This window comes from Citrus sinensis, chromosome 1 (genome assembly GCF_022201045.2).
Source record: "Citrus sinensis cultivar Valencia sweet orange chromosome 1, DVS_A1.0, whole genome shotgun sequence".
Taxonomy (NCBI): Eukaryota; Viridiplantae; Streptophyta; class Magnoliopsida; order Sapindales; family Rutaceae; genus Citrus; species Citrus sinensis.
Window position 1 is genome coordinate 20,162,043 of NC_068556.1, and position 13,009 is coordinate 20,175,051.

The window sequence follows — 13,009 nt, forward strand, 5'->3', positions numbered from 1 at the left end:
TTGATTAGCTTTAAAATTAACCTCCAGGTCATGGCGCAATTGGGGATGCATACACTGGTATCAGCATCATTGTATTATTGTTCATCTTTTCTATTAGATTTCTTAACAGCATTGATATGCATAGAATCTGGAAGAATTCTGGTTGGTTAATCTATAATAGTCCTACTTATTTTAGTTGTTTTGATGTAGAGGAGAAATGTCTTTCAAAGTGGAATTGCTCAGGATGTATCAGTGCCTGCTAAAAGTTTGGATAGAAACGAGTTGCAGGTTCTTCAGTGATATTTGTAACACGCCTGTTGAAGGGCTTGATAAATGAGAAGGCTTGCAAGGATCACTGTTACTTTCTTTCAATAACTAACTTGAAGAGCATCGACAGAGAGCGAGGAACTGTGAATGAGTCAAGGGTTGTGTTCTTCCCTGTAACATTTCTGTGTCGCACTTTCTTGCCTGTCAAGGGAGAAATCTTGCATGGAGTTATTCATATTGCGGTGTGGTCCTGTGAAGTATGCTATGTTAACCTAGGGAACAACCATTCTTCCCAAATGAACGAGAAGCAAAGATAGGGAATGGCTTAGTGGTCCAGTTCTTGGTGACTGCAGTGCAATGGATTGACGAAGGGAGAAATCTAAAAAAGAAATATTTGGTATTTGGTAGAGTAGAAGGTGAATCACTTGGACCAGTTTCATTATCTGGTCGGGATGGAACTGATGATATTAACTTGTAAATGCTTGTACATATTATGCAGGTGTAGTGAATGGACTTGCATTTGCTTGCAGTATAAGCAACAGGATGTTTATATAAATTATTATTTTTTTTAAAAAAATATCTTATGAATATGTAGCTGCTACGATTATATAAGCCTAGAAGGCTAGTTTCTCAGTATATTAGAAATAGAAATGATGGATATTATCTTTTGTTTTGTTGCATATTGATTTACCTAAGCTATTTTGCTGTCTCAGCATTGCAATTTGCAATTCCCTAATTTGAAAATTGAAAATTTCATTATTGTCTCTTATATATTTTCTCAATCATTCTGTTAAGAAACAATTTGTATCAAGATGCAATGAAAGCGTATGATTATTTTATATAAGCTTTATTTTTTACAAAATTTTGGTTATACAAATTAGAAAAAGAAATGATTTGAGACTTGCAATTGAGTCTATGTTAGTAAGTTTATTCAGTTTCGATACTATAAGCCAGCCCAAGTTCAAGGGACACGGCTACTATGTAGGGCCTAAAATCCCCTGTATGGTGCAGGGGCTGCCATTGAGCCATTGGATTCAGTTTATTTGAATCCAACGGTTGGGGTTTTAATTTGAAAGAAAAGAAAAAAAAAACGTGAATAAAAGCAAAAAAAGAAGGGCAACCGGAAGAAAAGCACTTTCACCCCCCCCCCTTTCTCCCCCCCCCCCCTGTTCTTCCCCCCCCCCCCCCCCCCCCCCAGGGAACATTGAACCAGAAAATCCTCATCTTTTTCCCTCTCCATCCCCACATTCTTCCTCGCTCTCGCTCTTGCTCACTCTCGCGCTCCTGCTCACGCTCATGTTCCCGCTCCCGCTCCTGCTAAAAATGGAGAGAGAAAAGTTCGGTTAAACCCTAGGATGAATTTGAGATCTAGAGTTTTGGATGTTAAAAATAAATTTTACAGATGATTTTGAGTAAATGAAGTGATGGGGAATGATTTTTGAGACTCAATTTGATGCCAAAAAGGAAGAAAATGATGGATTTTGGAGTGAGATTGAGTGAGGAGTAAACGGTTTTTAGAGAGAGAGGGAGATCCAGAATGCCGAATGAGAGGAAGAAGATGAATAGTAGAAATAGGTCCCGAAACCGGCTTGCCGGATTTCACTAACCGGCTAGCCAGTTAGTGAAATCCGGCAAGCCGATTGTGACCAGAAGCTTACAAGCCGTAAACGGCTTGCCGGTTTTACTTGAACCGGAAATCCGGTTATGTTCCAGCAAGTCCTCCAAACAAAGCAACTATTTAACAATTTTTTTAGTAAATATTAAAAATTAATGATTAAATTTATAAAATTTGTATTATAATTATGATAAAATAAATTTATAAAATTTAATATTATATGTAAATAATAAATTTAGATTATAATTAATATTATAATTGTTAATATAAATTAATAAATTATTATTCAATAATATTAAATTATATTTTAATTTACAATATATTATTATTTTTACATTTTAATATATTAATAAATTTTTAATTTAATATAAATAATTATAAATATTTAAATTTGCATAATTTAAATAATATTAATTTTAAAATTAATATTAATGTAAATAATATTATAATATTAATATATTATTTTTATATGAATCATTAATAAATAAAATAATATTATCATATAATTTATTTTTATATTTTATTCATTATATTAGTATTTAATAATAAAATAATTTATTTTTATTATATTTTAATAAAATAAATTTGCCTCAATTGAGGCAAAAAGCTTCCGCATTACGCAAACCCGAGGTTCCCTTGGGTTTGTGTAATGCGACCCCATGCCTCATTATGCTGTATTATAATGTAGTATAATGAGGTCTCAAATTTTACCAAACAACTTCTTGGTAATAAATTAATGTGAATAGTGGTATAATACCACACAATCCCATGCACTAAACGCGCCCTTAATGCATGAAATATAAAATCATAAAATTACAAGTATATCAAACTATCTAATTCATGAAGCATAAATTCATATAATAACAAACATATCAAGCCATGTAGTAAAACATAAATCAAGATGCAACATTCATCATTCCAACAAACATTAAACAACAAACATGAAACATTTTACTTAAAATATGCAACAGCGAACATAAAATATGAGTACCTCCATAACAGTGAACATACAACGTCAAACAAGAAACGTAGAATAGAAAACATGAAACGTGGAACGTAAACATGAAACGGGGGCAAAAAAGAAAAATTTCGGGGTATTTAAAAAATTAGTACATGAAACATTACACAACTAACATGCAACAGATCACTTAAAATATGCAATAACAAACATAAAATATGAGTACCTCCGTAACATAGAACATGAAACATAAAACATGAAACGTAGAACAACAAACATGAAACAGAGAACGTAAACATGAAACGGGGGCAAAAAAGAAAAATTTCGGGGTATTTGAAAAATCAGTACATGAAACATTGCACAACCAACATGAAACATATCACTTAAAATATGCAACAACGAACATAAAATATGAGCCCCTCCGTAACAGTGAACATGAAACATAGAACATCAAACATAAAACATAGAACGTAAACATGAAACGAGTGCAAAAAAAAAAATTCTGGGGTATTTGAAAAATCAGTACATGAAACATTGCACAACCAACATGAAACATATCACTTAAAATATGCAACAACAAACATAAAATATGAGTCCCTCCGTAACAGTGAACATGAAACATAAAACATGAAACATAGAACATCAAACATAAAACATAGAACGTAAACATGAAACGAGTGCAAAAAAAAAAATTCCGGGGTATTTGAAAAATCAGTACATGAAACATTACACAACCAACATGAAACATATCACTTAAAATATGCAACAACAAACATAAAATATGAGTCTCTCCGTAACAGTGAACATGAAACATAAAACATGAAACATAGAACATCAAACATGAAACATAGAACGTAAACATGAAACGGGTGCAAAAAAATTTTTTTTGGGGTATTTGAAAATTCAGTACATGAAACATTGCACAACCAACATGAAACATATCACTTAAAATATGCAACAACAAACATAAAATACGAGTCCCTCCGTAACAGTGAACATGAAACATAAAACATGAAACATAGAACATCAAACATAAAACATAGAACGTAAACATGAAACGGGTGCAAAAAAAAAAAATTTGGGGTATTTAAAAAATCAGTACATGAAACATAAAACATAAAATATGAAACTTAAAATGTTAAACATGAGATAAATTTCATAGAAAATGAATAAAATTTTTGTCTTTTTGTTAACACACATTTTATTTTATTTTTTAAAATATTTATAATAAAAAATATTTTTTTTTCATTTTTACTTTACTTGTCATTTTTTACTTCTTATTATTATTATTATTTAAATATTATTCGTTTTAAATATTTTTTATTTTAATTTATTTAAATAAAAAAAACATATTAATGGCAGCAACTGGCTGTAAAACCGGTTGCTGCCAGTCAAAAAAGTTGTTTGGCTGCCAGATGGCAGCCAAACAACAAAGGGGTCAATAAATTGACCCCCTCTATGATACAGGGACTTTGAGTCCCTGTATCATAGCCGTGTCCAAGTTCAAGAATTCAAAAAGTTGGAATCAGAGAAGGAAAAGTTTATGAGAATAGAGTACTAAAACTAGACTCACTGCATATCTTTTAGAAATTATTATCTATTTGTAAATAAGCTCCTAACACATTAACACTTGATAAAATTGATTATATTACCCTTATATTACAGAGTTTTCACCAATACAATATAAAAAGTATTTTAATTAATTACTAATGTTGAAATGCTAATATGCTACTTTCAATTTCATGTTGACCTTGTATTTGTACTTAATCCTCTTTTGATGATAATAGCTCAACACAAAAGAGGATTAGGTACAATCTCAGTTGTAGTGGTGTATACACATAATATATAACACTGAGAATAAAGATTGAAGAGATGGAAATTACATATTAACTACTAGAAACAGAGACAGAAACATGCTAATTTCTCCAACATGGAGATTTGTTTTTTTCTAATTATATCATGAAGCCCAGCAACCTTTGCGCCAATCCGTAAGCAAACTTGAACATGGCGAAAAGCACAAAGAGGATGAAGCTCACCAGCAACCTTTGTGCCAATCCATAAGCAAACTTGAACATGGCGAAAAGCACAAAGAGGATGAAGGTCAAGCCAAGGCACAAGTAGCAACGGAAAGCCCAACAGAAGGTGCCAACACTGGGGATGTTCCTGTAACAAATGCAACCGTCATTGCTAACATGGAAGCCGGGATGAAACAATGAGCCACATTGACAAGAAACGTCATTTGCCGAAGGGTCTTAGTTGAAGTAAGGAAATGGATAAAAGACAGCTGAAAGGGAGAGGACCATGGCCATGGCATTAGCTATAACAAATGCTTGAAAAGCTGCATTTTTTCTGAGAATTGGAGTGCTGGGAATTGGGCCTTCTTGAGCCCAGTAACTACCGGGTAATATGAACCCCGCAGCGAAGGTAACTGTTGCTACGAGTGTGGCCGCCACAGTTTGTTGCGGCGGTTTTAGTTCTTTTACTTCATCATCAAGCGATATTTTTTTTTTTTGCACCTGGATAACATATCAAAAGAATCACTTTTTTATCACCATTTGAATACTTGCAATTTCCAGTTGACCTTCTCAAGCTCTTGAAAGTGGAAACTGTTAGCAGCTGGTTATCAGGTTTGTAATTAGCTGATTTTTAAATTTAGATGCAAGTGTAAATTAGCAGTTGGAATCTGGCTGTACGTTCGTACGAACTTTGTCAACTTATGTCTAACTGCAGGTCTGCAGCTCTATCCTTTATGCAATTCATAAGTAGACTATAGACATTGCAAAACTAGAATATTTTTCGAATTCTATAATTGATTTTGATGGTAGAATATCCAAAAGAAAAAAGCTCTGTACAATTTGAAATACCAAATTTGTTTCTCCACTTAATTAGGTTAAGAAGAAACTTTACCCATTCGAATAACTAATACTCATTCCGCCGGTGAAGATTCCTGATTAAAATTAATTTGGAATGCTTATGCAACAACTAATTCTGCATCATAAATAGATGATATCATTTCTTTCAAGCTCTTAGTACGTTTTACAACCTTGAAGCAATACACCAAATAAGATAGTGTAACAAATTTCAATCACAACTTATACCTATAGGTTTTTTTTTCCCCTTTTTTTAATTCACACTGCATTTTCAGTTCATGAGTCTCCTGAAATCTGCTACTCATCAATTAAAAAGCCAAATTTCTATGTACAAAGCGAACTTTTCTACCCCACTTATATATATAAGTTTGAGCCGTAGGTTGACTTAATAACGGAAATTTGTATTATTCCATATGAACTCTACCAGTGTTGATTGTACTAGATTATTTTATAGGTTGATTTAAAAAAAAAAAAAGATGATTGATGATTTGGAAACGTAAAAAAAAAAAGGATTGATAGTTAAGATAAATTAACTTTTTTAATAATGAAAATATTATTAAAAAGTCTAAGTGTAAAACTAAGGTTTTGGGCCCTTTCTATACTAACCTTAAATACTGAGAATTTATCAAAATAGCCGGCATTGCCTGGATGTGGACAGACAGCAGCAAGCACATGGAAGGGAGTGTTCCCCTTCTCATCCTTCTCAAAAATTAGATTTCTGAATACCGGATATTCGTTCAACAGAAGTTTCAGTTGTCGGTCTATTTCTCTGGTCAAACTTTTCTTTTCGTCAACGTCAAGTAATAGTTTCGGCACATCTGAAAAGAAAATAATAATTAAACAGCTCGTTTAATTTTTCAAACAAAATTTATTAACGAACAGTTTTTATTAGTAGAATTTTTATCAAAAAATTTTAGTTCTTTGATTACCAATGAAAATTTTATTAAAAATTAAAAAATTATTTAATAAGTAGTTTTTTTAAAATTATGTTATGAAATAAATGAAATAAAATGTCAAACAAATAAAAAAGATTTTAGATATTTAATTTTTTTTTTAAAATTCAACTTCTATTCTTAAAATATTAAAATTTAAAATTTTTATTAGTAAAAATAAAATAATTTATTTAATCTTTAAAAATCTTATTAAAAGAACTGAACAAAATTTATTTAATTTATGTATGTATGTATGTGTGCGTGTGTGTGTGTGTGTATGTATATGTATATGTATGTATGTATGTATGTATAGAGAGAGAGAGAGAGAGAGAAAGAGAAAGGGAGAAGGAGTGTGTCGTGCTCTACTAAAATTTGATACAAATAACGTAGCATACCATACGCATGAATATCTTATACAATTCACAATATAATAATTAAGATGATAATATGAGTAATCATTTAGAAGGTGATTTTCTAGGACCAGTTTGTTTATGAAGCTTTTGCGCAGTAACCTTTAACCTTATGTTTGTTCAGTTCTTGAAAAGCATGTCTAGATGGAAAATTTTAAAATGCTAATTAGAAATGCTGGACTGCTACTTTCAATTTCCCGTTGGTCTTGTTAACCTCTTGAAAGTAGAAACTGTTAGCATCAGCTTATCCGGCTTGTAATTATTTTGTTGTTCTACTTTAGTTGATTTTTAAATTTAGCAAGTGTTAGCAGTTGGAATTTGGTTGTACAAAATAACTTTATCAACTTCGACTGTTGAAATTGCAAAACTAGAATTTGTTTTATCGTTCTATAATTGATTTTGATGATAGAGTATGCTCTTAGCAATGTGAAATATCAAATTTGTTTCTCTACTTAATTAGGTTAAAAAGAAACTTTACGCATCGAAACAACTAGTACTCGTTCTGCCAGTCTTGAAATGAGTAGAGAAGATTGCTCATTGGAATTAATTTGGAATGCTTATGCAACAAATAATTCTACATCATAAATAGATGAGATCATTTCTTTCAAGCTCTCAGTATGTGATACAACCTTGAAGCAATATGCCAAATAAGATAGTGTAATAAATTTCTATCACAACTTATAACTCCAGATCATAATAGTAGGATGATGCTAACATAATCATAGTATTAGAAAGAGGTTTACAATAATAATTTTGCTGCAACCATAAGCTAATCTTCAAATTCCTCTTCCTTCGCTTTTGAAATAACTTCCTTCGCTTTTGAAATAACTTCCGCTTTTGAAATAACCATGTAAAACATGAAAATCACCAAGAGGAAGAAGGTCATGCCAATGATACAAGTAACAATGGCAAGCCACAAAGAAGGTGTTGCCAGCATTGCATATGTGCCCGTAACAAATGCTACTATCATTGCCGCCATGGCAACTAAGGTGAAGCAAAGAGCAAAAACGAATAAAAAGATGAGTTTTTTAAAAAGCTTAAGTGACAGAATGAAATGGACAAAGACAGCAGAAAGTGAGAGGACCATGGCTATGGCGTCTGATATAACAAATGCTTGGAAAGCTACGTTTTTACTGAGAATTGCAGTGCCCTTGTTTGGGTCGTCTTCAGTATCACCTTTGTAACCACCGGGTAAGGTGAATGCCGCAGCAAAGGTTACTGTTGCTATGAGTGCTGCCACTACCAAATGATATTCTGATGCTTTTTCCATTCCAATGACATCTTCATCTAAATCTTTCCAATACGAATAAATCACACGCTTTTTGACTTTGTTGATTTTGACGACACCGTCTGGATAGTTTCCACTCCCATCAGCTTCGGACAATTTTTCGATTTCTTTCTGCAATCATATTTGCCAAATTATGAATGTAACTAAAAAAAAACAAGCTTAAGAATAAAAAAAAAAAAAAAGGAAAGGGAAGGAAAAATTGACTTGGCTTTGACATCTGCGCGCTGGACAATACAATTTATTAATTAATATATTAAAATTTAATTTCATATATGATATCAGAATCAATAATATTTTATTTATACACGGCAAAAGAAATGCTTATAATTGAATCCTAAATAAATAATTGTTATAAAAACACCCTTTACAAAATATCTAGAAAAAATTAGCATAAATCAAAATCTAATTTCATTGCTCATATCCATATAAAAACTATAACAATGATGAGTTAAAAAAAGGAATTAAGTACCTCGAGTTCAGGAAATCTGTAACGATTTATGTGTTCAACACTAATATTTTGCTTGTTGACAGCTTGATAATAACCTTCAGCAATTTTCCAAGGGACAATGTCATAGCCGGCATTGCCTGGATGCGGACAAACAGCAGCAAGCACATGGAAGGGAGTGTTCCCTTTTACATCCTTCTCAAAAATTAGATTCTTGACTTCCCGATATTCGCCCACCAGATCTTTCAAGTCACTTCTATAAAAACTAACCATAGCAAAGTGAAGAACATTCCATCCTCTGTCATCAACCAGTTCACAACATTCCGGACAATAGTCAAGAATGATATATACTACCCCAACATTTCCTTGGCCGGCTGCTAAATGAAGAGCTGTCATCTGCCGATCTTTGTCAGCAATCAACGCAGCAGATTTATCAGCTTTTAATAAACGGATTGAGTCCAACAAGCGACCAATATACGCAGCGTAATGGAGTGGAGTCCATCCGTGTTGGTCTCTTTCTCTAGTCAAACCTTCCTTTTTGTCGAGTAACAGTTTTATCACACCTAAAAAGAAAATAAAATTAAACAACTAAGCTTATGTTTGATATAATATTCAAAATAAAATCCATTTAAGAATAGTTTTTGTTAGTAAAATTTTTATCAAAAAATTTTACTTTTTTTAATTGACAATAAAAATTTGATTAAAATTATAAAATTATTTTAATGAATAATTTTTTAAAAATTATGTTATAAAATAAATAAATAAATTGTCAAACAAATAAAAAATATTTTAGATATTTAAATATTTTAAAAAGTTTTCAAACTCTGTTATTAAAAGGTTAAAATTTATATTTTTATTAGAATAAATTATTTAATCTTTAAAAATTTTATTAAAAAACCGAACAATTTTTTTTAAAAAATATGGTATTAAATATTGTATGAAAGCATGCACATCCATACCCAAAGAGCCACTGCAGACTGCCGCATGAAGGGCCGTCTTTCCATTGGGGCCTTCATGGGCCGCCAACGGACATTTTTGTAATATTTCAGCTGATATCTTCTTATGTCCCCTCGCGGCTGCCAAGTAAAGTGGAGTTTCACCGCTACCGTTAGCAGAATACGGAAAATCAGGATCTGCTTTCAATAAGATTTCCACGACATCAAGGCTACCACTTTGCACTGCCTCGTGCAATGCCGTGTTTTCTTCATCATTTTTCATCCCTAGCATATGCCTTGCTGTACTTTTCACGCCGCTTTCTAGCTCTTGATGGGGCTGTTTTTTGGCAAATTCAATCAGAGCTTCCACAACAGCAGCATGCCCGCATTTGGCCGCAGCATGAAGTGGGGCGTCACCTTTGGCATTAACTTGTAGTAGCAATGATGGACACATTTCAAGTATCCGTTCCACGAACTTGGTTGAGACACTTTCTCCTTCTTTATTCTGGGTGTAGGATGCAATTATGTTGACGTGCAGGACTGTATTCTTTTTGTGAGTCACTATGCTTCTAAATTCATCTGTTGCCAATTTTTCGAACTGTTCAATTTTCCCCTTTGCTGCAGCCTTGTACAGATCAGAATTCATGATATTTGAGTTTTGAGTACAGAATGCGTACAATAGTATGGTGCAGAAGAAGCCAGTGGCCTTGTTTGGTTGGCTACAAAACTAGAGGGCATGCACTAATTAAATATGGCCAACTGAGATTAAAAAATTAGCCAAGTACCCCTTTCTTTTCTTGGATCCGCCTATGCTATAACCGTAGTACGTTACAGCAGCTTTTGTCTTTTCTGAACCGGTTACTGTACAATTTCGTTGAACCCCTCGTACTCTGTTTTATTTCATTAAAACCCTTAGAATATCAAACTCGCCCCTCATAATTTTTAAATTCCCTAAATACCCTCCATTTAATTAACTCAAAAAATTATTATCATTATTATTATTATTAACAACAGTAAAAAGTAACCTAATTAATTAATATATCACTAATTAATAGTAATTTTTTAGTTTAATTGTTAATAATAATGATTAACAATAATATTAATAATAATTAATTTTTTGAATAATAATAATCACAATAATTAAAGTATAAAATAATAATTATGATAAAAATTAATTAAGTAATTTATAGTGAGTTTTTATAATTTAATTCATTCCAATTTTAATTTCAAGACAAGATAAACAAATTAATGATAATATAACTCATTTTAATTACGATTCCTATTGGTCAAGTAAATAACTTATTCTGATTTTAATTCCTCATTTTAATTTCACCTCATTCTGATTTCAGTTCATTTTAATTCCCATTTAATGAACACACTATCAAATTGTAAAAGTTTCATATAGTTTTTTTCCCGTTTCTTCTTCCTCTCTCTTATTCTCTCTCTGATGAGTCTAATGGTGATATTAATTGTCGATAAAGGTTGCTGGTAAAGAGAAATAAATAATGGAGAGGATAGATTCAAAGGGAATTTATATTTTATTTTGTTAATTCTTTTATCATGAAAGTATTAATTATTATGAGATAATATTATAAAGAAGATGAATCGTCATATCCTTGAAATTTTTATTGATGATGAGTGATGGAAGATGAGATACTGTAATTCCTCAAAAGAGGAAAGCTTTTTTGTTTTGTTTTAATTTAAGGATGTTTTTGTCTTTTTATTAATATTAGAGTGTTATGATAATTAATGTATCATAGTTGTAAATAGAAACTCTTTTGATACTTACAAAAAAAATAGTAAATGAAAAAGAGTGTAAGGAAATAAATTGAATTTTTTATATTATAAGTAAGAAGAAAGTTTCATAATACTTATAAAATAAATTATAAATAATATATAGTACAAGGGGTTCAACGAAATGTTACAGCAACTGAATAAGAAAAGACAAAAACTGTTCGCCTGACGACTATGGACTTGGGGCCTTTGACCACAAGTTTTTCATGACAGAAATTTTTTTATATTTTGAAGAAGAAAGCTACAGTGCATTATTCTTCATTTGTTTATTTCCATTTAGCAATTAAATAACTACGTAACTTTTGATTATATTACCGGATAATGTAATTATATCACTTTTGATTCTATCTTCAAATAATCCTAATCTAATAAATAATTTATTATGAGAAACAATTTTATGGAGCAGCCTACCACCTCAACCGGTAGTTAGATGAATGACCCATTCTCTGTAGTTGTTCTGCCGATTTCATCATATTCAATATGCTCTGTCTCTATTTTATTTTTTTAACTTTTTGGGTGTGTTTCTTTATTTTATTTGATAATTATTATGCTCTTTAAGGTTTAAGATCACTTTTAAGGTAGTTGTCATAATATTATAGGTACTTTATCTAAAATTTGTATTTCATCTTCGTAGTTATTTTGTAGTAGTGGAAGATTTTTGACATCACTCAACTTGTTATCATTGAGATGGAAATTAAAAGTAGTTAAAGATATCAAAAAACACAGGTTCGCTTTTACTTTCGTTTTCAATCTTTTCTCTCTTTTTGTTGTATTCAGCGTCAACGCCCAAGTCTAGCCATCCAAGATATTTTCATTACCGATAACGTCAATCAACGACGGTACGGTCCTTTTCTTCAGACTTTCACCATCGGACTTCGCTTTACAACTACGTACTACTCATTTTCCACCACAATACACAATAATAGATCAAACGTTTTTCACGAGATGACTTCAATGGAGTTATTCCATTATACTCTGCCACGTTTCCTACCAAACATTGTAATCACATCACTTTCTAATTTTATCTTTAAAGATTTCTAACCTAAGAGGTGGTTGCTTATGAGTTATGAGAAAAAATTCTATTAGCTGCCCCGTCACCTCAGCGGAGGGTAGGACCAACGGCATAAATTATTTCGTTGGGTATAACATTTATATTTTTTAATATTAAAATTTATGAATTCTAAAATACGATCTACTTATAAGATTTTTTCCTAAACTAATTAGGATAAAGCTGCATATGTTTTTAGCTAAGGGTGGATTACCAATTCATTCTCGTAGCTGTTTTAGAAGGATGGAAGATTTTTCACAACACTTAACTTGTTATTTTTTAGATGTTATTTATTTATTTATTGAGAATTCTTTTATTTAAGAAAAAAGATCTTCTCATAAGCCTAACCATTTGATAATTAAAATAATACAAACTTTTTTTTTTAATTTATATTACAGTCACTCTCATTTAAGTTACTATCGGAGCACCCAATACAGTTGCACTTCACACTTACATAAATGTATTAAC

The 13,009-nt window shown here is 31.4% G+C and overlaps 1 protein-coding gene across 2 annotated transcripts in view; it reads right to left on the reverse strand.

Moving 5' to 3' along the window:
• Nucleotides 1-7,540: 7,540 nt before the first annotated feature.
• Nucleotides 7,541-13,009, reverse strand: part of LOC112497017 (ankyrin repeat-containing protein At5g02620-like) — a 72,772-nt gene continuing 67,303 nt past the window's right edge. Inside the window, exons 1-3 of one of the 2 annotated variants that reach the window (XM_052437068.1) lie at nt 9,724-10,457; nt 8,789-9,327; nt 7,541-8,430 (exon numbers count right to left, since the gene is read on the reverse strand). In XM_052437068.1, coding sequence (XP_052293028.1) covers nt 7,801-8,430; nt 8,789-9,327; nt 9,724-10,345 — 1,791 coding nt within the window. In that variant the 5' untranslated portion in view covers nt 10,346-10,457 and the 3' untranslated portion in view covers nt 7,541-7,800. Of the gene's footprint in view, nt 8,431-8,788; nt 9,328-9,723; nt 10,458-13,009 lie in introns of those variants that run through there. The other variant, XM_052437070.1, reaches the window with a different exon arrangement.